Source organism: Alligator sinensis, unplaced genomic scaffold (genome assembly GCF_000455745.1).
Source record: "Alligator sinensis unplaced genomic scaffold, ASM45574v1 scaffold59_1, whole genome shotgun sequence".
NCBI lineage: Eukaryota > Metazoa > Chordata > Crocodylia > Alligatoridae > Alligator > Alligator sinensis.
In genome coordinates this window covers 3,191,046-3,217,639 of record NW_005841878.1, presented here as the reverse complement: position 1 = coordinate 3,217,639, position 26,594 = coordinate 3,191,046, and the positions used below count along the sequence as shown (strand labels likewise).

Here is a 26,594-nt window from a genome sequence, read left to right as displayed (position 1 = left end):
TGTAGGGAAAAACAACGGCAGCAGGGTGGGGAGGGGAGGGACTAGCTGAACTAGGTCACAAGAGCCCACAGCCTTAAAAGGTGGCTGACTTGTGAATTAATGACAGAACCATAGGTTCACTGTTTTATTCGTTGTTCACAGGAATTTTGACAACTCATGGTTCATTCATGAAAATAATCACATATCTGAAAAGTTTCAGACATTTTGGTAAAAGACATAGTCAAAACAAATAGTCTGCAAGCTGTCAATAGGCTGAACATATGCTCGTGAATGAGACATGCAGAAATCAGGAATAATTTCTGAATGATAAGTGAAGAGGAAGTGGACTGTACTAAGTATTAGATAGCTTATGGACCAAATAATTCAACCAGTCAAAAGCATGTTAACTGAGGGCATTTACATAAGTTACATTTTTTGTGTGATGAGGCCCCTGAAAACACGCTGCAGCCATAATATAACAAACATTCACAGCTGCAGAGCAGTTACTGAAATGGCTGATCACATGAAAATTTAACCCGTGTTGATGAGCAGGGATCCTGGCTTTCTCGGATTAAAAAAAATTCCCAATTTTTGGTTTAAAAAATAAATGTAATCCCAAACCACATTTTTCCAAGATTTAAATGAAACACTATTATATATATTAGTGGTTTTCATTTAAATCACAGAAAAAATGTAGATTTGGGGTTACTGTTTTTAAACCAAAAATTAGGGTTTTTTTAAATCTGAGAAAACCAGGGTCCTTGCTGAAGAAGTATCAGACAGGGGCACTCTAAAGCAGAGTACCTTAGCAACTATGTAGATGGGTTCCCTATGAGGGTTAATTTTGGGCAGTTCTGCCCACATCGCATGTGGCTTTGCATGGCTGGGCTGGGGCTCGTGCTGGTGAGCACCATCCCAGCCCTGCCCTTGGGGCTTTGCAATGGGGGAAGGAAGGAGGGATGTGGGAAGGGAGCTCCCCCACCCCAACTACCCAGGTTGCAATCTTGGGGGTAGCTGGGTTGGGTTGGGTTCAATGGTCTACTGTGGTGGCCCAGCCTGGCTCCCCACAAGACCCCAGCAGAGGTAGCTGAGGGGGAGCATACATGAAAGGGGGCTCCATTCTCCCCCCGCATGTGAGCATCTTGGCTGTTGTGCCTGGAGCTGGGGTGGGGAGGGCAATAGAGCCCCCCTGTCTCACAGGCCTGTCCTGCCTCTTCCCAAAACCCCATCAGAGGGAGTTGGGGGTGGCCACATGGCAGGGGGACTCCATCCCTCCCTCTTCCCCACCCAGTCATTGCTGACAGTTGCCAGTTGGTGGCAGGTGTGGGGGGAAGAAGCAAGGAAGGGACCTTACAGTGCATCAGATAACCCTGCAGTAACTGCCTGTGTGCACATTTTCCTATGCCCGTGAAAGGCAACTTATCTTATTTCATTGTGGGGTAACTCAGTGGGATCAGAGTGTGCAAAGAGGCAGTTACTACAGAGTTAAAACTGAAAATTCAGACCCTAACTTACCTCTCAGGAACTTGTTTGTAAAGATTTTTTTCAGTAAGGTAAAGCGAACATATCTAACGATTTTTTGGTGACATTACTGAGTGCTGGATTGGGCCCTTCGAGCTACTGGTTTGCCAGGCAAACATGAGACTGGAAAGGCTCCAAAGAACTCACTGCCATTGGTTACATAAGAAATGTTCATAAAAGACCTAAAATAACCTGAGATAAGTGTTTTATCTCAACCAACAAAAATGCTTTCTTTACTGTAAGGGTCATACAATGACAGCTTTTACATATTGGGTTACCTGCTTTTTTTTTTCCAAATCCTTTTTATCTGCAGTACATAGACATGAGATTCACAAACAAAAGATGCTACCTTTGCATAAAACTTCATGTTGTGACAGCAACTTAACAGCATCAAAGACATTACAGATGGAGCCTGACTCTCCACCTTAACTTCCATACTAGTGTGCTAAGGATATCACTTTTGTTCAAAACAAAGGTGTCATCCATAACTTTTCAATTCTGTTCATTTCCCAGTTTGTGCTCATTCTTTAAACCATTCTTTGGTATTTTTTCCTTCATCTAGGGATAAATTCAACAGGAGACTGTTTCCTCAAAACTCACTACATCAATTAATTTTTAAGTTTTTAAACATTCTTATGCAGTCTTAAATATATTCGTTCAATTGATGCCTGCATACTGAGGAGGCTGTGTAGGCACTGACAAGACCTATTTTGTGAAGGTTTTTCAGCCAGAGGCAACACTTCTGATAGGTTCATACATGGCACTGTTAATTCAGTCAACAAGAATGCAGGTTTGTTGAAATGGTGTGCAACTAAAATGGGACTGGAGATCCAGTTGTAGGTGTACAGGACCTTCATGTAAATTTTAGTTGTGATCTGTTGTTTTGAGATAATGCTCTGAAAGAAACCTTTAATGACTTTTTTGCCCCCTCTTGCAGCACTTCATGAACTGTTTGTGGACCCTACATTCAATGACATCGAGTCTCAAGATGTTACTAATATATTAGTGAACACATTCTTAGCTGAAGAAGTCAAAGAGCAACAAAAGGATTGATAAAACAATGGCTGCAGGTAAATATTTGCACTCTGCAATATTCACAAAAATATCATTAATAACCTCATATTGTTTGCCTGGGAAGCATTAGTTTTGATGGATGTTTGTGTTCAGGTAGTACTTAATGATAATTCACTGAGAGAAATGAGATTGATTTGAGCTTTTCTTATCTAAGTACCTAAGTAATGTTAAGATTTCTGTTATAAACTGTATTTAATGAAAAATGTGTCTTGCCTTTGTCTGTCTTGAAGTCTTTGAGGAGAGGTGTTCAACCTATCTGGTTCCAATAGCCAAATGAGTACTGCAGGGCTAGTGAGCTGGCCAGATCCCATATATGTTGTTCATCTGCCAGCCAGGATCAATGTGGGGGGTTAATCTGCAGTTGTGATCTCATGTGCTGGCCCAGCCCTACACACCAGATCTGACTGTGTGCTGGCCTGACCCTGCACATGGCCCAACCCTGCATACCAGATATGGTGGTGCACTGGCTCCACTGTGAGAATGCACACTGGTGGGTGCATCTAGTGCATAGGGTCACATCATCTTGTCTGTAGGGCACCCTGCAGGTCCAGAAATTTGGCAGCAGGGGGACAGAAATTAATGCTCCCACTGTTCCCCCACCTGCAAATTTCCAGACCCACGGGCCTGATCTAGCCTGCAAACCAGAGGTTGAGCAAAGAGCACCATTATCCTTAGGGCCTTGTTACACTGTAATTTTAGGTGCCTTCTTTTAGGCAGTTTGGGCAGCAGCAGGAGGTATTGCAGCTGCCAGGTGCTCCGGGGCTGCGGCGCTCATTTTGCCCAATGGGAGCAGGGACCCAGTTCTGCACTTAGCTCCTAGTTCTGCCCCTGCTCACCAAGCCTCTAGTGACAGTCAAAGATGGTTTTGCATCTTAAGGTGTGACTGCTCCACTAAGCCGAACAACACGAAGCCTATTAACATTTGTGCAGCTTATAGCATAAGGTGTAACCAGGCCCCCAGGGTCTTTCACAGAGTATTTGCTACTGATTAGATAGAATTAAATGATAAGCCCAATTGAACAGAACAATATCTTCATTTATTGCTGATCCTCGCCTTCCATCTGCTTAAGTAACATGAATCACACTAACAACAAATCTTATCATTTTTTGTTTTCATTGAGGTTTTCTTTTTTTAAAACCTTGCAACATGTTGATTTTTAAACTCAGATTTGGATTCTTTTCTGACAGCTGCTGATGGTTTGGGAAGTATTGCTATAGACACCACGCAACTTAACATGTCAGTCACTGATCCAACAGCTTGGGCTACTGCTATGAATAACCTGGGGATGGTTCCAGTAGGATTAGCTGGACAACAGCTTGTGACGGGTAAGATTTTGTTAAAGGTTTGCTGTGCAAATCTCTGGATTTTTATGTCCTTTTCTAAAACATCTGAAAACCTTTCTGAAGACATGTATTTGTATATTCTGAGAACAAATTCTGTAGGAGCAAAGCTTCTCTGATTAATATTGCATGCTATGTATTAGTCTCCATGTATAATATGTACGTAATCCATACTGTATTTTAACCTTGTGAAACAGCCAGAATTCTTTGGGGAAATTAGAGTGCTAAACCATCGATCTCCAGGCTCTGTACTAGGTCAAGGCCTGGGGGGAGGGTCACATATGGGATATATTTAGTCCTTGAGAAAAAAGGGCTGATATTCTTTTCTAGCAGCTTTTCTTGAGGTTATGCCAAGGAATAGCATGGGCACTGGCTGCAACCTCCTGACTGGAGGAAGATTGTTGTTATGCTGACAAAAGAAAAGTGCAGATAAAAATAGATGCTGAAAAAAATGTGAATCTCTTGCTCTCCATGTCAACTGATACCGTTTGCTGAGTGTAAAACAGATGCCCTCCCATCATGCTTTTCCTGTTTTTATACTTCCATAAATCAATTTTCAGAGGCTAATATCATTTGACTTTATTTCATTTACAGCTTATGAGAGCTCTGAAATGGATCCCTTAATCTTTACAACAATAATACACAGAATGCTTTGCACATTAGAAATATTTCGGGTTCAACCTGCTCACACTAAAGTCTACATAAGTTTTGCAATTGATTTTACAAGGAGCTGGACTGGTTGGCATTGAATAAGATTCAGAGTCCTCCCATGAAGTAGATGTGGTGAGCCAGGTTCCCAGCTGTCATAATTCAACAGAGCTCTGGGTCTGCCTCATCATGGACTTGTGAAGTTTAAATTTGGTCAAATGCATTCCCTTCTGAATGGAATTAAGCCAGCGTATGGCAGCTGACAGTCTGGCTCAGAATTAGTTCTTGTGCAGAAGGGTGACAGTGAGTTGGTCCAGATCAGGAGTACAGTTCATGCAGATCATGAGTGGATTCCCAGTCCTTGTTCTCACCATTAGCTATCCAACATTCCCAGTATACAATCTTATCCTGTTGCAGACACTTTCTCCTTTTACTGCATTGGTGCTGAGGTCTGTAAATAAGCCAGAGGGCTACATGGTAGTCTGAGCAGTACATCCTTTGAGAGAGCAGCATATTAAACTAATGCTTGTGAAATGTATAGGCAGGAACAGGGTGCATCATATAGATTCCTCTCCCTGAAGCCAATGGAAATTGCATTCTTCCATGTTTCTGATGTTCAGGGTTCTGCCTATATGGAACCTAGAACAATCCCTGCAATTTTGAATTAATTGGATGTGTTGATTTAGAGCTACTGCATAACAGACAGACCGAAAGACTAATAAAGAAATGCCATCAAGATGAGGACAGGGCCTCAAACATATTCTTCCCTCCAAAACAAACATAAAATAAAAATACCCTTTAAATATATTTTACTAAACTTTGACAGAATTATCTTCAAATCTAGAAATGATTTGATTTGACATCAGAGGCATGTTCTTCTGCTTCCTTTAATCAGTGCTGCAGTTGTACTTTAGCCCATCAACTCATGTGCCCCCTCTTTCCACGGCTCCAGCTTTTGTGCAAATTCTGCTCTTGGCTTCTCATATGCAGTCATCACTAAGGCAAAGATATTTACACAGGCAGAAATTTTTATAATTCACCTGTTGGAGGAGGCCAGAGATTTCACTGTCACCCTGATTGTTATTCTGTTTGCCTTCTTAACTATTGAGTAAGCGTGAAATAAGTAAAAAATATTTATGACTTAACAGGAACATCTCCTTATTTCTGTTTAGGAATAGAACAGTCCCCTTTTCTCATCCACTTTGCTTTTCACTGTATAAAACATTGTATCATGTACATCCTCTGCTAAATTCGTGCTTTGGCATTTTAGGGTGAAGTGGCATGTTATTTTTGACTGTACTAAGGGCACTTAAAATGTGAGTGTCTGCAGGCTAAAGCTTGTTAACTTGTGCTAAGTGTCCTCTAAGCATCTCAAACTTATGCCACTTCAGGCAAGGGTTAACTTTGGGCCATGCTCAAGTTAGCATAACTTCAGTTTGCTCCATGGAGATCAAACAAGCAACCTGCAGTCCTCCCAGCCCTCCCCAACCCAGAGCAGAGCTGGAGCCCAGGTGTCTGTCTTAGCTATGCCCCTGCTCGCCAGCCCTCTAGTGGCAAGTCAGAGTTGTGTAGACAAGAACACTTTTTTGAAACCTTAGGCTAAATACAGACATTTGGGGAGGTTAAATTGGGTTCAAAATGGCCACCCAATTTGAATTTAGCTCGTCCCAATGCTGACCTTACACTTACAGACCCAGTCTCAGTGACCAGAAATCAATCTAAACCTGTAACTGTACAGAAATTCCATGCATACAAATGGTCTAAAAAGTGCGGAACCTGGTTTAAGATAAAATTGGATTGATGTAGTATAAAACTTACTCGATTTAGGTCAAACCAGTGCATGGAACTTTTATACACTTTCCCTGTGCATCCTCGGGGCTGGGAAAACCCAGTCACTGGCCTCAGCCCTAGGGCTGTACTTTTCATGTCCCTTCCTCCAGCACTGGGCTGTTTTTTGGCCCCTGGTCCCTTCCCTCCCAGCCCTCCCCCCCAGATCAGTCAGCCTCCCCCTCATTTCTGCAAGCTGCTTTTATCAGTGTTCACCACTGCTGGAGCTGAACAAGTATGGGGGGATGATAAGTGTGGTGATGAACAGAGGCGTAGGTTCACCAGGGTCATTGGGGGGCACAAAATAGCCTGTGATTCCCCCAAGCTGCCCTGAAGCTCCTGCAAGTACCCTGATCCTATCAGACATTTCCAGACCCTGGCAACATCCCACAGATCATGCCTGCCCCTGATCCCATCCATAAGTCATGCCTGCGCCTCCCCCACTCCACCTGTGGGTCACACCTGACCCCCTACCCCACCCATGGGCTGCCCCTCCACACCACGCATGGGTTGCACATGCCCTCCCATCCCCTGGTGGACCCCAGATACCCTGCTGCTAGCCCTTCTGTCCCAACTTACCTGATATCAGGCAGCGATTTGGAATCGATATAACCACCCCTGATGTCAGTACATAGCCTTAATGTGAAGCGGCTCACACCACGTTCTAACTTTAACACCACATAACATTCAACAGATTTAGTATGGTAACTTAACATGTAACTTCACCCTTACATTTTTCCCTATGATTTATAAGTTTTTGACGGTTTTCACCATGGCAGTTCCATGATTTTTGCAACAATTCACCATGAAAAGAATTACAGCCATATTTCATTATAGTACATTTGCTGTACCTGCATTGAACTACAATTTATGTCCACTGTATTAGCTTAAGTGTTGAAATAATCTTTAATCCTTCCTGACTCTATTGTTTATTGTTTTTATTAATCCTACAAACAGAGTAGACTTCTTTAGCATTCATATATTGCTTTCTGTACCCTTCATTTTGCCTTCAGAGCAGTGTTCCCCCTCTGCTGTTCCTACATTTGATCTGCTAAAAGTTTTTACAGTTTTTTACTCATTTCTTCAATTGTTATTAATGTAAATGTAGTGCAATAGTTCGGAACTTGTGGCCTGTGGTAGAAGTGTGCTGACCACTTTGCAGTCTGCAGGGCTGTCTCCTGAACTAAGTTTGTAGAAGTGACAGCTCAAGCTTCTGCAATATCTTGCCAATACTCTTAAAACAGCCTGGGTTGTAGGCTGTCTGTTCTTGGTGACTAATCAATTTTAAGGACTGCTAACCTTTTAATACCAGTTTAGATGTTATCTATACTCTATTTAATTCTTTATCTCCTAGTGCTGTAAAATTGGATTTTTGATCTGGGAAGATGTCAAAGCCTTTCATTTGTAAAGATGGATTCTTGTTAATAAATGTATAGTGTCTCTTGTTTCCTATATCCTTTGCTTCTACGTCATGTTACTCAGAAAGCTTCCTCGATAATATTTGGCAACTGCACTACACATGAGTGAATGTATCCATTCAGACATTATTTGTGTACAATTTATGCAATGAACTATAGTTTAATAACTAATTTTAGTTAAATTATTCAAGTTTGATGTGGCTTACTAATGGTTAAATAGGCCTTTTCATTTTAAACCTCATCTTTCCAATAAGTTATGTACTTAAAAAAAAAAATTAATTACCTTTTGGGGCGAAATTTCTCATGTCTAGTTTGAGCCCAGAAGTAAAAAAATTCTGGAAAGTTTCGAGAAATCTGCTAAACAGCTTTTGAATTATCCAAGCATTAAAATTAGTATTTTCCGTGCTTTGAGACTTTGAGAAATACTTTCTGGGGAAATACGTCCTTCAATATTTCTTTCTTTCTTTTTTTTTTTTTTTTACTGTTTGTTGTATTTACAGGGATATTGGGACAGGGGGTAATAATCTCAGATCAGAGAGGGTTTTAGCTTAATTTTATAGTGGGAATTTTGCAGGGTCATTTTAGCTGAATACTGTCCTCATGTTTGCCTTTGTCTCAGCACTTGGCATCAGATCACCCTGTTTTCTGAAAGAAGACAGGCTGCCTGATGATCAATTTACTTTTCTTTCTTTCTGATTGTATTTCCCCTGAGTCATCATGTAGTAAAGTATGAAGTAGTTTTGAAATTCTTTTATCACAAGTGATTTTGAAGGCTTAGACCAGTGGTATTAAACCTGCACCAGGCTGGATCTGGACAGTGGTTCTCCTCCCAAGCTGGATCTGCAGGGACAGTGGCTGCAAAGGCAGCTGGATCTGGCAATGGCATTGGCAGACTGGGGTCCAGTATGGCAGGGTGAGTTTGCCTGTGTCACAGCCCTTGCTCACACCCTCTGCCATCAATGGGCATGTCCAGCAGAGCCCAGGAACTCCAAATTCTGCAGCATGCCATGCTGTCTCTAGTCATGCCCCCAGCTTCTAGTAGTCCTCTAATAGCCCAATGGGCCACATGAAACAGCTCTGGGGGTAATTTGTTTGACACCCCTGGTTTAGACTTTTGATTAACAAACATTTCCTTTTAAGTAAATCTAAGATGGCAGGTAGGCAAAAGATTTGATATAAAAATAAAAGTGAGGATTGCTATAGGTGTGTAAACGTCACAAGCCTTCTAGACTTCTTTGAGCTCATTTTTACACATACAGCATGCACAAGCAAAAAACACAAGTTCAGAAATTTGTGAAGAGAGCTTGATTCATAGTTGAAGACTTCTGTTGCATGATGTATTGTTAGTTAAACTGTCTGCCTGAAAATCGATGCCTACATCAGTCCCACTATCAGTCCCACTACAAACCTCAAACCAGGAAATGGACATTTACTGCAGTCCCCAGTCTTGATTTTTCCTTAGTCAGCCTTTGACCAGTGATATAGAAGCAGTGGTAAATCAAGAGACCACTGACAGTTTTGAAACTTAGCATCTGGTGTACCAAAAGGTGTAGAAATATCTTATGCCATTTAAAGGCTGGGTTTATTATGCCTTAAGACATGTGTTTGAAGCACTATAGGTTGTGAAATATTAGATACTAAAAGCAAGTCTCTGATTTATCCTCTTTCTTTTTAGTCCCACACTTGATTTCTGACCAGATTTCAGAGGAACATAGAAACTGTCATAGTGAATCAGACCACCTACTTTGGTATCCTGCCTTTGATAGTGTTCAGAGATTCATGCTGTACAGTAAGCATGTATGGGATAACCAGGGGTCCTTTTCATCTGTGAATCATAAAGCAAAAGGTTTACTATGCATTCCAAAATTTTATTAGCTCACATTCTCCAGTTCGTTGGAATAACGGTGGAATACAGAACCAGGGCTAGAACTCTAGGGCTAGGGACAGACATTCAAAAAGCCTGAGCCTGAATTGATTCAATCTTTGCAGGTTAGTCTAACCTGGCTAGGCTAAATTGGTTTGTAAGCATACAAACATCCCCTCTGGACTGAAGAAATTCAGGCACATGCCTGCACTGGCTCAGGCTAGAAGCCAGGGGGAGGGTGCTAGAGCAGCCCTCCCTTCCCTTCTACAGTGCTAAGATAAGGTGGGGCATGGCGAGGCCCTGGCAGGATGCTCAGATTAGGATGGGGTTCCCCCCCTCCCCCCATCGCTATTGATAACACAGCATTGAGTTGCACAGCAGGGAATTACACAGGGAGTTGTTAGCATTTACCACAACATCAAACAAAACATCAACCTTTCTCATTAGTTCAAGCTCTTCTTTAACAACATTTTCCAAGGAAGGAATGGAGGGACAGTACCAGCTGCCTGTTGATTAGCTCCAACAAGCCCTAAGCCAACACTGTCCTGTCTGCCTTTTCCACTCTCCCACAGCACAGACCATAGCCAGCATGTGGTATGCTACCTAATTCTGAGAGGTGCCTGTGTAAGGCAGAGGGAAGCAGGGAATCCCTGCTTGAGCAGGGGGAAGCCAGGTAGATGCCTGTAGTCTGTGTCAGAGCTCCAGCCAGAGAGCAGAGGTGCGGGGCCAGCTCTGCTGTGGAGCAGAGATCCCAACATAGAGAGCATGCTGGGATGCTGGAGGACTCTGATTTAACTCAAACCAGGAAGGGATGTGGGACAGACATTGGATAAACCAGTTTGACCCAAATCAGCTAAGTCTGATACTATAATCAACCAAGTGTATCTGAAATCAGTTTCAGCCATTTTCAGAATTGGTTTACGTGCACTGAACATCTGTTCTGTTACAGGTTTAAACCAGTTTCTGATCAGTTAAACCAGTTTATGTGTAATGTCTGCCCCTAGCCTAGGAAAGCAGCTTGGTGTTCCAGGTTCCAAATTTTATAAAACATTTTACTACATAATATGAATCACCATTGCCATTCTGGCATGGAAATGTGTTTGCCCACTCCACACCCCAATGGGCTTAAAGATCACTTAATCCAATAAATGTATTTTGGAAGAAATGAAAAGCAGATTCAAGTGCTGTTTGCAAACATGAAAAATGGACTCAGCTAGGCTCTGACTTAAAAAAAATTCCCTCAGTCTTCTGCCATGTCAAAGAGGCCATGAGGCCTCACCTCTCTTCTACAATGTGGTTGCCGAAGCGTGACCACAAAATTGATTCTGGACCACAAAGCATTTTTCCTAAGGTCAAGTAATACCGTTTTACTAATTTACATGTTATTGAAGCAATTAACTCCTTATTTTTATTTTGTACTATTTTTGTAAGTTGAATGAAGGGCAGGGGGAGAAAGAAAAAAAGATTTAATATACATGGCAAAATGATCTTGCCTAGCAATTCCCCCAGAGAAGGATAATATAGAGTGAGCACTATTGAAGACCCTGAGAGGAGGTGACTTGACCTGCACAGCTGGCCAGAATGCTATCCCACATCCCAATGGATTCACTTCTTTTTCTTTTGTGGTATCTCCATTACTTGAAGTTTGTGATCATCAGTGCCCACTGTATATGGTCCTCAGCTAGTCTCTCTCCAGATGATCAGTCCCTTTATTCAGCCCACAGTATTATATAGTTCATCCAAGATCTTCTTTTTCTATTTGCATTTGCTGTTCTGCTGTCACCTTTGTCTTCTACTACCTGTAAAGAGGCATTGCTATGAGTGAAACATTCTCAGTGAAAGGCATTTTTCTTTTCATAAGGTCCTTGTTTAATACTAACATCCAATCTGTTCACTGGCTACATGGTCCATCCATAGGAGGTTTCAAATTATTTTGTAGCACCATAACTTAAAACATTGAATTTTCTTTACGAAAGATGGTTTGAACATCCAGGTTTCACAACCAGACTTTAACACATACCAGATGTATGTTTATAAGAGGATAAACATCTGATTAAAATACTGTGCACCCTCCTGCTCATATCTTGCTGATTGCAGTGAGCTTTATTTGGGAAGGAATACAGCAGTCTACTGACACCATGATTAAATGAGCTAAGCTACAGAGCAGAAAACCCCAAAGGAACACTATAGAAAATAAATGAGTATAGTTTTCGGTTTCTATTCCAGTTCTGCACCTTTACAATCATTATTCTGGAAATGTTCAGTTTTATTAAAGGGGAGGAAGAGCAAGGATTGACAGTGTCTATTTCCCAAATAGCCAATGAGGATAATCAAAGGGAAGAGGCACAAAATGTACCCTAAAGGAGTGTAGAAATATAAAGCCTCCATACTACTAAAACTATTCTTACATTGTCAGGAACTGAAAAAGCATTAGGAATGAAAGAGAAGAGGTACTGTCATAATCCCAATATGTAGAATCACTGGGAACCTCACTAAAGAAATTTCCCCATATTAATGTAACTGGTTGGTTTTTTCATTGACCTGAAAAGCACCTGCCGAGTTAATCACAGTTTCTGTCATGTGAGTGTTACTCAAGGAGGCTTCACACCAGGAGACTTTAAAGTACTAAGAACAAACACAGCTAGGATACAAAAAGTGAGAGAGAGAGAGAGGTCCAAAGGGAGGGAAAATGTGGCTGAGAAAGTAAGTGCCTTTGACACACTATTCAGTGTAAAGTGTACCTCTTAGGTCATGTGAAGTATGTCCTCTATATTAGTCCTTAATTGAGGCTAAGGATAAAGATAATGATTAAAATTAGTCAAGCACTCAAAGATGAGCTTTGTAGTTTGTTTGATATTGAAACTTTGTTAATAGGGGCTGAATGGCCCAAAAGACCAAGATGAGAGGGCCGAGCAAGGGCATCTCAGCACATTTGTCAGCTGAAGGGACGAATTTAGCCCCAAACCCCAAACTGGGTATTTTTTAACTATGTTGCCCTATACTTTTCTGCTGTTTTTTTACTAGTTTGTGTCAAGACAGTTTAAACTCTTTTTGGGGGAAGGAAAATATTTGGTAGAGCTCTCTCATTATAAAGTATCAGGTACATTAATGATGCCACACACAAATATTTTTTAAATTCCAGTCTGCTATTATTTACAACACAAGAATTCTGAGTTGGGTTTTTTTTGCTAAAATAAAAAATAAGTTATATAGAAAAAAACATCTATTTTATTTTGAGGATTTATAAATATATATATTTTCATTCTTAGCTTCATTTGGGGAAATGTCTCATTCAATTAAAATTTTTATCCTGTGTTTTTACACTCTTAATTTAAAAAAACAACAAACTAACAACCCCTGCCCCAACCAATCACCAGCTTCACCACCACCACTGCATAAAATAAGATAGCATGCTGATTGTGAGAGTTTCATACCAAACATTCATAATGGAATACAGATTAATTACAGGAAAGAAGTCTGTAGCTTTCTAGCCTCCTTATGGTGAGATAAAGTACTGATTAAGTCAATGCTTTGCTAATATGGTTTTGTTTTAGATAAATAATGGATTTACCTCACTTTCTTACCAGTTCCCATGATTTTGTGGTAGTAAATGTGCTACATCACCAGCAGGGTACATAAAGTTAGTGTTTTAGTGAACATGAATTCACCAGGACTGCTTTTATTGGATTTAATGGAGAAAAAAATAAAATTTAGCGTATCAATTATACTGAAATACTCCCTACCATGTATTTAGATTTTCTTCTAAAATATTAAAAGCTACAGTATTACTGTGGTTTCATTAATTTTGATATAACATCTTGTACAGTAATGAGGCAGGCAAACTCAGAGTCACTGTTCTCCACTGATAAGGAACATAAGGAATTTTACTGGAAAAAAAGCCATCTTGAACCTAAATGCTTTTTAATTAATCTTCCTATTCTCCTCACCACATTATGTATCATTTGTATTAGGAAAGTGCTTTAAGGGCAGGAGTCCCTTATACTAGGCACTGCACAAACATGTAAGAGTCAGGCCCCTGCTACACGTTACACTTAAGGAGTGATTAACGACTTAATTACTCCTTAAATTTTAACCTGGCCACACGTTCAATCATGACATGTAAAATGAGGAATAAGCCACAAAATTATTCCAAAAAAAATGTGTAATAACTTTATGGCTAGGTCCTGTCTTGCCATTAATTGAACTTGTGGTTGGGTGTGCCCCCTGGCTGGGAACCCTGTCAGCTGATGGGACCTCCAGCCATGGGGCACAATGTGCTCTCCAACAGCAGGAGCCCTATCAGCTGAGCCTATGGCTGATCCTGGCTCCCAGCAATGGGGGCACATGGCTGCAGATGGGAGCCTGTAGCTGGCCTGGGCTCCCATCCATGGGGATGCACCAAACGCCCCCGCAGCTGGGAGACAGGGTCAGTTGACGGGGCTCAGAATTGCAGGAGCACCCCCACAGCTAGTAACCACATCAGCTAAAGGGACTCCCAGCCATGAAGCTTGCTACTCACCACACAATCACAATTCCGGGCTCCCCCTGCACTGGCAATAAGGTGTGATGGGGTCTGATGAGCAATCCCACAATCACATCTTCTGCCATGCATGTATGGCATGGCAGGAAGTGCAATTGTGTATCAGATCCCATCATGCCTTTACCTGCATGTCTGGAGTGGCTCTCAGACCTTGGCCAAGTACTAACAATCTAAGTTCAAGACAGTAGGCAAGGAGATAAAAAAGGTGAGGGGACACAAGGAAAGAATGAGACAATACAAGTTGTTGTGGAGAGCAGCAGTTAAGTAGAAAAGCTGCATAAGTATTTTCTGTTCTGTTTTGTAGGTGTTAAGGAATGGAATAGTTTTAAGGAGGGATTTGATGGAGGGCAATAAGAGAGAAAAAAAGATGCTTTGCAGGTATTTAGAAGGAGCTCCTTGCAGCCTGGGAGAAAGCACAACCGTGCCTGTTGGAAAACTTTTTAATGAGTAATCAAGATGGGCATAATTTACAGAACAAAGATTGGGATTAAGATTTTGACATCATAGAGAAGGTGAGGTGATGATAGGCATGCTTCATGTCGCATTGATAATATATTCCTTCTTTATAACCTATTTCACCAGAGAATAAAGTATGAAATAATTATGGCCAGCTCCCCTGTTCACTATACATTTCCTAATATTTAGATTTTTTGTCATTAGAGATGTATTTATCAATTTTGTTTATCCTTTTCAGATTTTATAGGGCTAGAGTTTTAGGCATAAATTTTGCATTTGCAGGATTGAGCCTTTACATAAATGTGGTCCACAGGACCTTCTTGTCTGGGACAAATTTGACACTTATGCTATTTCAAGCCTTATTTTTTAACCTTTAACATTTTTATATAAAATACTTTAAAGCTTCTTATTCCAAAGAGGGAAACAGTAAAAAGAAAACAACAAATATCACAAAAACAATAAACTCCCAAATGAGGAGGTCAGGAGAGAGAAGCATGGCCAGTTTGAAATTATTCCTAATACCCAGGGCCAGATTCTGAAAGCGACTGAGATGCCCCTTTCAGTGTGGCCCATAATGCCTATTTCTACATAAAAAACTAACTACTACTCTTTAATGGACTAAGTTCCAGGCAGTTGTCCACTTTTCCCTTAACTGAACTAAAAAGACTTCTCTTTTTAGGAGCCTACCTAGAACCTGAAGGGAACATCATGGGTTGCAGGAGCAAATAGCTTAAAGGATGCACCTGGAAAATCAGTGTTGTGTGCAGATGGCTAGGAATGGAAGCTGCAGCTGGAACAGCTCTTGGAATAGCTGATTTTAATTAGAGCAGGGTCCTTTCATGCTATTAGCCAGAACTCGGTGTATGAAACAGTCTTGACTGAAAGTTCATTCTCGTTACTCAGTACCCCGTGTAAAATAAAATACCTACTTCAGCTTTACCTACATATGTTGCCTTTTAACTCTATGTCCCTTCATTCCATTCTGTCTAATTACCTCAAGCAGATAATAAAGCTTAATTTTATAATAAACCTTAGCTAGTTCAGGCATGTCACCACTGATTTATCAACTCCCCAAACTAAAGACTTTCAGTCTCAAGACTAAAAGCATTTCTGGCTATAGTTCCAGGTATTTGTGTTGAGTTTTGAATCAAAATACATCTTAGAATGCACAGGTTATATTTTTAATAAATAAAAGATATACATATTTCATGGTTTTTTAAAATCAAATTGGAATTTATTTTAGAATTAGGGCAAAACAGAACAGCCTAAGCATGCAGAAGATTCTTGACCAGTACTTATGACATGACCAGTCCTAGTGGAGCCAATGGGACTGCTCACATGACAAAAGACTAGGGCTGGCAAGTCTGACTATAGCAATTTTACAAAAAAAACCCAAACCCTACTTTTTTGTAGTTTTCTTGACAGAATTATGATTTTTTTATTGTTTTGGACACATTTCTTAATGGAAAATTTGTGCTTTCTTCTGCATATTGTTTGAACCTATTGGCCATTTTTTTTTTTTTTCAATTTTTGACCAATATCTGGCCAATTGACTGAACTTAATCTGACCAGTCAAATGGCCAGATATTAGTCAAATACCGAGTTGTACAAAAGACAACTCATGTGAGCTAGTTGGCAGGACTAACCCTAAGAATATGAATCTCCATGAAAGGTCAATGCATTTTTTTGTGTAACGAATTGCATCAGTGATGCTTCACACCATGACAGGCAATGCTACATACAGATACATACTTTGGAAACGTGAAGGTGCAGTGCAAGGAAACAAAGTAATACCCACACAGTGTACCTTTGAGACTGCCTCTTTTCTCATGTGTTACCTCAGCAGCAGTTGAGCTCAGCTGGGACATTTGAGCTTGCTGTCCTTTGAAGTGTGCATCTAGGGGATTGAAGTTGGAAATTCTCAGTAGAGGGCTTTTTACTGTAACTCCTTTAACTACTAAATAACAGTTGTGTTCTTTCTTCAGTGCTTACTGCCACTTCATTCCCCTGATCTCGAGTTTCCGATCAACGGAGCAACGGGGAAGGTTTGAATACAATCTTACTTTCCAGTCAGCATATATTTCCTAAGGAGAATTAGCACCTTGCAGCTACAGGGAATAGCAACAAAAAAAGCATTACGCTGTTCTAAGAGTCTCATACAGAGACATTGTATGAGACTCACTTAATTTTATATTCTGTCCTACTGTTAGTTTATTACACTGGTCCTCTTTTCTTAGATCTGCTCACAGTGAGTTACTGCCTTATTTTTTCACTGTTTCCTAAATCCTTTTCCTTATTAGAAGTCTGCAAGATTGTTAGATTTAACAGATGCTCCATCGGTTGGTTCCTTGCTATGAGGTAAATTGCTTTACATTTTTTTACATTGAATTGCATTGGACTTCTGCAGGTCCAGTCCCCTAAGTGATTCAAATGTCTTGGAGCCTGATCACATTGCTTCTTATTATTTGCTGAGATTCTCATTTTTGTTTCAGCTGTAACCTTTGAGTTCTTGTTTTATGATGCATCCACATTTGTATGCAGTAAATTAAAAGCACAAGAAGTCTTCTGGAGTACTCTACTTCACTCATAATATATTTACAATTGGAAAATGACAAAACTGCTGTTAAAATGTAATTCTGTTCTGAAAATAATGCCAGAGGCTCAATGTTTATTGTGGTCCAATGACTCCATGTAAAATGGTTTCAGGTTACAAGTACAGCAAACTTATCTTGGGAGCTAAAGGGTAACTTGTATTCTGTCCATCTGTTTTCTTCATCAGCAAAAAGCAAGTAATTATATTTTGTTTTTGGAAACCTCATTGTCTCCCCTGGGGTTCCAGAGGTGTAAATAAAAGGAGATTTTGATTCTGCAATTCTGCTGGCGACACATGAACCTGAATAGAACCCAGTTTTACTTCTCTCAAGTATATTACCTCTGCAGAGCCAATGGGAATAAAACATTGTAAAAACTTTTATGTTTGTGACTAAAATAAACAGAAGTGGCTGTGAACGCATAAGCCAGATGAGGGCTGGCTCTTGCACAAAAACCTTTCAAATCTGCTCTTGCCCGATATCCCTGCCTTCTTTCTTCCCAGGGCTCAGCCCAGCTGAAATCCATGTACTACTTTGAGCAAAAGCTCCAGTCACCCTAAACGGAGTAGAGAAGAGGCAGGATCATGGCCAGGTCCTCTATTAGTCATGCACACATGCATGCACTCTGCTAGGAAATGAATTCTGTACACTCCTAAGAGCTGGTGCAGTCAGTGTATTCTTTCTGTTAATGCAGTGCTCTCAGTTCAGGCCTATGAATTTCTTTCAGAATTGGGCCCACAGGGAATAGATATCATGAGTAAGAAGGAACCATTTTAACAGTCACTTTTGCAGAGTAGAGTCACTGTTTGAGCTAGTTTCATGCCCAGTACTCTCTACTTCCTCTTCTATGACTCTTAGTCATTAATCTGTACTGTGAAAACTTGCAAATGCTTTTGGAAACCTAAACAAATGTTCTGCTTCCACAATTACTTCCCTTGTCATTTTCAACCATATTGTCTTCAAAAAGAATTTCAACAGAATAGTTAAGCTTGACTTCACATCCCTTCCCTATCATCCTTTCAATCCTCCTTGTTCAGCTTTAATCAAATTTGACTTTTGTTGGTTCCTTCTTCTATACCTCTAAAACCCTTTTTTCCCATCTTGTGCCTTGCAGTCAGTTTAACTCCTAAATTAAGGCTTAGGCATGTTTGATCATTTTACCCTTGGTATCATAGGTATATGCACTCACTTGAATGTGTATGTGGAATAGGTGGGGGAGATATCACCACTATTTTATAACGTGACCTGCCTAAATTAAACCGATCATTCCAAATTGTTTCTCTGATCTCTTTTCAGTATGTTTTCCAAAGAAGTTGAATTCAAGGCCAAACATTCTTTTTGTTTTATGAAGTTTCCCAAATATCCAGTTAGGGCTAAGAACTATTTCTCTGGAATTAAATTAATTTTGGCATAGTTGGCACTGATCCATAAAGTCATAACTGAGCTTCCAGAGTAAAGGGGTGTTGGTTATAGCTGTTTTGGCCTAGGGACATTAGCAGACAAGGTTCTTCAGGTAAATGTAATATCTTTTATTAGACCAACTAAATAGTTGGAAAAATTGTTCTTTGCAAGCTTTTGGGCACAAACACCCTTCATCAGGCACAGGGAGAGTATGCTGTTGTTTATGTGCTGATGTTTGTGTGACACAGGCTAGAGACAGACATTCAAAAAGCCTGAGCCTGAATTGATTCAATCTTTGCAGGTTAGTCTAACCTGGATAGGCTGAGCTGGTTTGTAACCGCAAAGACATCCCTTCTGGACTGAAGAAATGCAGGCATGTACCTGCAGTGGCTCACGCTAAAAGCTGGGGGGCACTAGAACAGCCCTCCCTTCCCTTCCAAAATGCTGAGCGGAGTGGGGGAGGGCATGGCCAGGCCCCAACAGGATGCTCTGATTAGGGAGGGGTGTCCCGCCTGGCCCATTGTTCTTGATAGCCCAGCAGGGAGTTGATAACACAGTGTCTAACACCCCTAATTCAGTGTATATCAGCCCATGAAGAAAACAAAAGCCTCTCTCATTAGTTCAACATCTTCTTAAGCAATTTTTTCCAAGGAAGGGATGGAGGGACATTACCAGCTACTTGTTGATTAGTTCCAAAAAGCCGTAAGCGGGTATTGTTCTCTCTGCCTATGTTCTGTCTGCCTTACACAGAGACCTCTCAGCATTAGCTAGCATACCAAATGCTGCCTATGGTGGGTGTGGGAGAGGGGAGGGGGGCGTCTGGCAGATGCTGCTGTGCCTGCCATCTTTGCCAGAGCTCCAGGCAGGGAGAGAGGGGAGGGGACAGCCCTGCTCTCTGGAGCAGAGAGCACTGCCCACAGCTGCAAAGCATCTGGGATCCTGGGGGACTCTGGTTTAAGTTAAATCAGGAAGGGGTTTGGGACAGACACTGCATAAACCGGTTAGAGCCAAATCAGTTAAGTCTGATGCTACATTCAGCCAAGTTTATCTCAAATTGTTTTCAGCCATTTTCAAACTGGTTTATGTGCACTGAACATCTGTTCTGTTACAGGTTTAAACCAGTTTCTGATCATTTAAATCAGTTTATGTGTAATGTCTGTCTCTAGCCGCAAACCCAAGCAGACTCTCCCTATACCTGAAGAAGGGTATTTGTGACCAAAAGCTTGCAAAGAACAATTTTTCCAACTATTTAGTTGATCAAATAAAAGATATCACATTTACCCAAAGCTTACACTGTCTTCCAGTGTAAATGCATTTTTGTATGCAAAGGAAAGAAATATAATAACTACCTCAAAATTAGCAGGGGAGACTGGGAAGTGAGGTGGAACTTTCACAGATCTAGAAGTGAATTAGAGAAGGAGTTTTTGAATTATAACTAACCAGGAAAGTGTCCAGAATTCAAAACTCCTCTAGCTTTTCTTCTATCCATTTGCTGCTGTAGGAGAGATGAAAATCTGACTTGCTAGCAGCTAGACCAGGGGTGGGCAAAATACAGCCTGCGGGCCAGATGCGGCCCATGAGGTCATTTTGTCCAGCCCACGGGGCCCCTAGAATTTTTTTAAAAATTAATATTGATTTGCCTCTGGCTCCAGTCAAAACTGACAGGAGCCAGGGGCAGTAGGACCCAACAGAAGCCACAACAGGCCCCTGGAATAGCAGGGCCCCCCCAGCCGGAGGGATTATGAGACTGTTCTCGCCTGTGCTGCAGCAGGAAGCTCAGGTAAGAGGGAGTCAGGGGGCATGCTGGTCTCCATCTGGTCACAGGGCTGGGGTGGTGCTGGGAGCAAGGGGGTGCATGGGATCCAGCGCTGCCAGGACCCAGAGCAGGGTGGCTCCCCTCTCTCCCTACTAGGGCAGCCCAGCCCAGCTCCATAGAGCCCAGGCAGTTGCACCCCGGGCTCCTGCCAGCCTGCTCTGGGCCCTGCCGCCACTGGCCCCGGGGCAGTGTGTGGCTGTTGCTGGCTCCCAACCCCCCTGTCCAGCACTGGGGGCAGCACAGGGGGTGCCTGGAGCTGCTGGGGTGGCATGACCTGGCGGGGACATGGCCCGGGCATGGGGAGGCAGTGCGGAACTTCTGTCCCGTGCCTGAGGATGCAACAGCCCAGCTGCCCCCACCCTGGGAGGCTCCGGTGGGTGATGCCACCCCAGGAGGAAGGCTTGGGCCTCCCCACCCCTCAGAGGCCCAGCAGCAGCTTGCTCCCTGGCCCCAGGATGGGCGGGGAGGCTGCAACAGGAGCAGAAGTGGATCCGTGGCTCCACTCCAGCTCCTGGCACAGCCTCCCGCCTGTCCTCGGGCTGGGGGGCAAGCTGCTGCCAGGCTGCTGGGCCCCTGCAGGGCGGGGGGACACAGGCCTTCCCCCCCAGGGTGGTGGCACCCGCTGAGGATGCCCGTGGGCGGGGGCAGCTAGGCTGTTGCCATCCCAAGCCTCAGGCGCAGGATGCAGCTTCCATGCCGTATCCCTGGACTTCTCGCATCCCGGGCCACGTGCCAGCCCCAGTGATCTCAGGTGGCTCCCCGCACTGCCCCCAGGGCCAGCCAGGAGCTTTCCTGGGGCCCCTGGCCTCCTGGAAGCTGCAGGAGCTTCTGAAGCAGAAAAGCAGCCGCGGCTCTGCTCTGGTTCCTGGCGCAGCCTCCCTGCCTGTCCAAGTCTCCCTGCCTGTCCCCCTGTTAGGCCGCTGGGCCCCTGAGGAGTGGTTGGGGGCTGGGCCAAACCCCCAGGGTGGTGGCAACCCCCGGGCCACCTGTGGAGGGGGGCAGCCAAGCCTTTGCTACCCCAAGCCTCAGGTGCGTGATGCAAGTTCTGCACCACCTCCTTGGGCTTCCTATGTCCTGGTCCATGTCCCCACTGACTCATGCCATCCCCAGTGGCTCCAGGAGCCCCCCACACTGCCCCCCAAGACTGACAGGCCCTTCCCTGGCAGCCCCCGGCCTCCTGGCGGCAGCAGGAGCCACTGGAGCGCAAACACGGCCATGAGGCTTGGGGCAGCAAGTACCCAGCTGGCTCCCCCCTTGCAACTCTTCCTGCAAATCCCACAGCCACACCCTCCTCCAGACACAATCGCACATCCCACAGATACCACACACACGTACACACATCCACAACTCCCCACAAACCCCACATCCACCCACCCATACCCCCCAGCACCACTGCATACCCCACACATTATACAAAAGTAAGACTACATTTTGAGCTATTATGTAATCAGTTCTACATATAAAACACAAACACACAGGTATCAGGACAAAAATATATTTTTTAATTGAATTAAAATATAATATTATGGGTATTTGATTTTTAGTACATCATTTGGGGTTTTTTTCCTGGTTCTAAGATAGCAAAAACCCTCTTCTATGAAGGAGTACTTCCAGGGGCAGGGCGAGGGACTTCTGATGGCAAGGGTCAGAGGTCAGGGGCAGGACTTCCAGTCCCAAGATGGCAACCAGGGGCGGGGCACCTGTCAAGGGGCAGGGTTACCGATGCAGCCCTCGACAGCTTGCCAAAACTTGCTAAGTGGCCCTCCACCCAAAATAATTGCCTGCCCCTGAGCTAGACTCTAATGTAGCAGATTTCTTAAGTTGTCAACTTTTGAATTGGGAAAACTGCTGGGGCAATTTGGTTCCTATGTGATATATTGTTCATCAGAATCTCCAGAAATGTGCCATAGAAGCAGCGGGAAGTAGTTGGTGGCCAAAAATGTTTTTCACTCACTGGGTCTCCTGTGTAAGAGTTGATCAAGACATAGAGAATGTAGAACATGCTGCCACTGCCAACTCGTTTTCTCCCTCCATCCCCTCACCTGAACTCCTACAGCCCTTTGAAAGTGAACACTGTTCCTAAGAACCTGAGGAATCAGTGGTTAGGAAAAAGAAGAAGGTGGAACAGGTGTTTCAGTGTGGAGAAAAGTTTAAACAAGAACAGAATCCCCTGCGTAGTGTCCCTCCTGAGGTTTGCTGATGGAGAGTGCCTCTTACCACACCTTAAGAAGGTCCACTGGCCCACCTAGGAGGCTTTTTTGAAGGTCTTCCATTTCCCCTCAAGCATTGAGGCCTACATTCATCAAGCACTAAAAGGCAACTAGCAAGCCTGCTTGATTCTCCATGAGCCTTTATAGGATGGTTAGTTAGTCTGTGGCAAACTAATTTAAGTTGTTCAGCGGCTGAATATTCTGTTTCTGACACTTTGGAAGTGGCTGAGAAAATTTGGACTTTTCTGAAAATTTGTAGCCAACTGGCTGAGGGGAAGAGCTTTGTAAAATTTAGGGAGTAGGGCATACAGGGGGCTACCAGCGGTGCCCTCCTAAGACTTGCACAGGGTATAGATCAGGTGTCCGTAACATCTGAAGACCAAGGTGGTAATCTGTGTTATTTTGAAATAATCAGACAGAAGGAAGGGCATGGTTCTCCCTCCCCCTCCCATGCTTCAAGATCAGGTGGTTCATGGGCATGATCTGTTGTAGGCAGCAATGTACTTCAGAAGCCATCTGAGGAGGAACCAAAGCTTTGGGAATTTTATTGTCATTTTTACCCATTCCTGGTTCCCCGTCACTATCCTGCTAGATCTGTGTTTCCATCTTGCAGACCCAGTGGAATCTGCAGGGACAAACATTTCTGTCAGGCAGGGCTTAAGGTTTTTTTTTTAACAAAGGGAGGAAATTCCCTTGCCATCTCCCCATACAACAGTTTGTTGAAATGAAGGTGATGGGACACATATCAATGTTTAGAGTGTTTAGCTAAAGTTAGAAATGAAGGGGATCCAAGTTATGAGGTCACACTTGCACCACGTGCTGTTCTGTTTTTCTTAACTGTTCACCACAGTCTTCAGTCTGCCTCGCAACAAAAGCCAACACTTTAATCTGGTATTAGGGAGGGAAAAATAATCACCTGTTACTCTGAACGGGCATCAAGAAGTACCAGTAAAGTGTGTAACTCAGCAGTAGGAGTTTGGCTTCTTGCAGAGCAGCTGCAATATAGAACAAAATGCACTCCAGAATAGATTCACTTTCCATGCATAAATCCACGTGTCTGGTTTATCTATTCTATCTATTACTCAATGCATGAGGAAAACCAGCTTTTAAATTCAAAGCACACATGCCCTGCTCCTTTTTTGGGAGTTGGGTGTTCAGATGTTGAAACTTTGCATTTTGGTAATCAGCAAATTACAGGAAATTATATTGATTCTTAAGGTCTTTTACATCATTAATAATACAAGAAGAATGAAAGACTTGCATACATAAATGCAGTGATAACTCTCACATGAAGATTGAAATGGATAATTATGCCATTTCTCTAGTAATGGCACTAAAAATTGGACTATGTTCATACACAGGAGTTGGACAATTGGCCTACTATCAAGACAACAATTTCATCATCATTCTTTTAAGTGGCTCTTTCATTTAAATATGTTCAACTAAGCTCTTGGATTTACTTGAGATGAACTGTAAAAATGAGAGCTGGGAAGTCCCTTTGCTAGAAAATATGAAAGACAGGCCCAAGGAAATTTTATAATATATGATTACCACTTTTGGAACTTGCACAAACCAAATACAGAGAAGATGCTAAGCGACTGACCAGATGCAAATGGATCTTTTAAAGATTATAAATAAAGGTTATTAGTTAATATTTGTTCATACTTATAAGAAAAAGCACTGTACATTAATAATGATCAAATAAAAGCAAAAATTAACCTTGTGCAATTTTTCTCAATCTGAGAAAAATACTATAGTGTTGCAAATCATTTGTGACAGAGCTAAGTTTCTGCTGCTAGTCTGAGTTTGATTCTCAGGCTTTTGAGGGAAGTGCCACCTTAACACCTCAATCACATGAACTTCAACAGTTTCCTTTTTGTTTTGGTTACTTTCTTTCCTTATAACACTGGTGCAACTGTAAAACCTTTTTTTCACTCTAACAAAGTTTTGTGGACAGGTGTATGGAATTTAAAGTACAAATTGACTTTTTTATGTCTCTTGAGCAAGTTAATCTTTAAAAATGTACCTGGTGGTGACTGAGGAGCTTAGAGCATTCATTGAGCATTTTCCATTCCTCACATGTATAAATTATGTTAACCTGTGGTTGAAGTTTGTCCAAATGCCTCACTGTCTCCTGCTGAGAGGATCAAGGCTAGAGTATCATTCAAACATGCTTTTTCTTTGCTTGTCATTCAATAGCAAGGTGAATGTTTTTCTTACTATGGCACTCACATTTTTTTGTGTGCCAATATACTCTCCTTGCTCAAGTACAGGATGGGACAAATCTTGTTCTCAGTTACACTGATGAAATCCTGGGGAGTTGTACTGATGGAACTGAATACAGAATTTACTTGGTAATATGTATTTGGGAATATAGTTCTCTAAGACATGTTAGTAGTGTTCATTCAAAGGGAACCTTGAAGTAGGTTGTAAACATGTCAAGTACCATCACGAGTTGAGTATTACTAGTTGTGTGAGTGAGCCTCCCTCAGTTTGGATGGTCTGTGGGTGTACTGTAAGGATACCATCACACAATTGTGCTACTACATCTAACAATTTGTTGTTATACTCAAGAGACTGACTGCAGTTTTTGGTTCTGAATACAAACAGCTCAGCCAGGTTTTATTGTCTACAAACAAGCCAAAATACCAGCATCTGTGACCATTCAGCTGGGTTATTTGTGTACATGGTACCAGCTTGAAACATTTATAAACTCACTAGGGGGAACCAGAAGGGTTTGGGGGAGATGCTGTTTCCCCTAGCCCCCGCTGGCATAACAAGGAGTAATGGGCACAAGTTGATGGAGAGGAGGTACAGATTGGACATCCGAAAAAACTACTTCACAGTCAGGGCGGCTAGGAGCTGGAACCAACTTCCAAGGGAGGTGGTGCTGGCCCCTACCCTGGGGATCTTTAAGAAGAGGCTGGATACTTACCTGGCTGGACTCATTTGAGTCCCGTTTTTTGTTTAGGGTTCTTTTGTTGTTCTCCCGCCCTGGCGGGGGGTCGGGCTAGAAGATCTATTAGGTCCCTTCCGACCCTAAAACTATGAAACTATGAAACTATAGCCCCAGCTCAGTACAAAGTGTTCCCAGGGTTCCCAGGCCCTTTTTTATACATGAATCAAAACAACTTCATGTTACAACATATGTGTCCTAAATCACTAGCACAGCATTAGGTGACATCATTCACATCCAGTTCTTATGAAATTGTGTGACCTTTTTACCAGATTGGGGGACCTGTTTACTAGGTCACTCTGATCCCGCTTGGATGTTTTGTTCATTGTTTTCCATCTGTTTAGCTTCTGAGGAATCTATGAACCAACTCTGCTTCTTAAGCCACGTATGAGGTGCGTAGTGCTGATCTCAGGCCTACTTAATTATGTGCTATTACTAGGGCCTCTATATGACTTGTATATGCACTGATCAATGGTTGTATTAACCATACTTCACTGAGGCCTATGTAGGGGTGTGTGTTTGTTTTGTTGTTTTAACGAGTCTCTGATGCCTATTTAATGAGTATCTGATGACTTTTTCCTTAGGTGAGCATGTTTATCTAAATGTATAAAAGTTATTTTTCCCTCTCTCCTCCTCTTTTTAAATCACAAAATAGTGTTCAGTTTTATTTGGCTTTCAAACAGTATTGTTCTGTGATTTAGATTTCCTATGCTACCAGTTTAGTAGCTCTGCTTTTCATATTCCATTTACCAATTTTAACCAACCTCAGGGAAAGAATTTCAGAGGAATAAAGTCAGCTGTTTAAAGTGGCAGCTAAAGTGAGGAGGTGTTTATATTACTCAAGCCACTGTGTTTTTATTCCTGGGTGGGCTACATCTTGGTTGTAATCCATAATGATATTGATTCTGATTTTTTTGGGTTATGGCAGCCTTGGCCATACTTAATAATGTTC

The 26,594-nt window shown here is 42.3% G+C and overlaps 1 protein-coding gene across 37 annotated transcripts in view; it reads left to right on the top strand.

Moving 5' to 3' along the window:
- Window positions 1–26,594, top strand: part of ENOX1 (ecto-NOX disulfide-thiol exchanger 1) — a 542,128-nt gene that overhangs the window by 320,711 nt on the left and 194,823 nt on the right. For all 37 annotated transcript variants that reach the window (XR_003092514.1, XR_003092515.1, XR_003092516.1 and 34 more), the window contains 2 exons: window positions 2,438–2,570; window positions 3,763–3,900. Coding sequence is in view for 34 of the 37 variants with exons in the window: in XM_025196209.1 (XP_025051994.1) it covers window positions 2,561–2,570; window positions 3,763–3,900 (148 nt within the window). In the remaining 3 variants the exon portion in view is untranslated. The remainder of the gene's footprint in view (window positions 1–2,437; window positions 2,571–3,762; window positions 3,901–26,594) is intronic.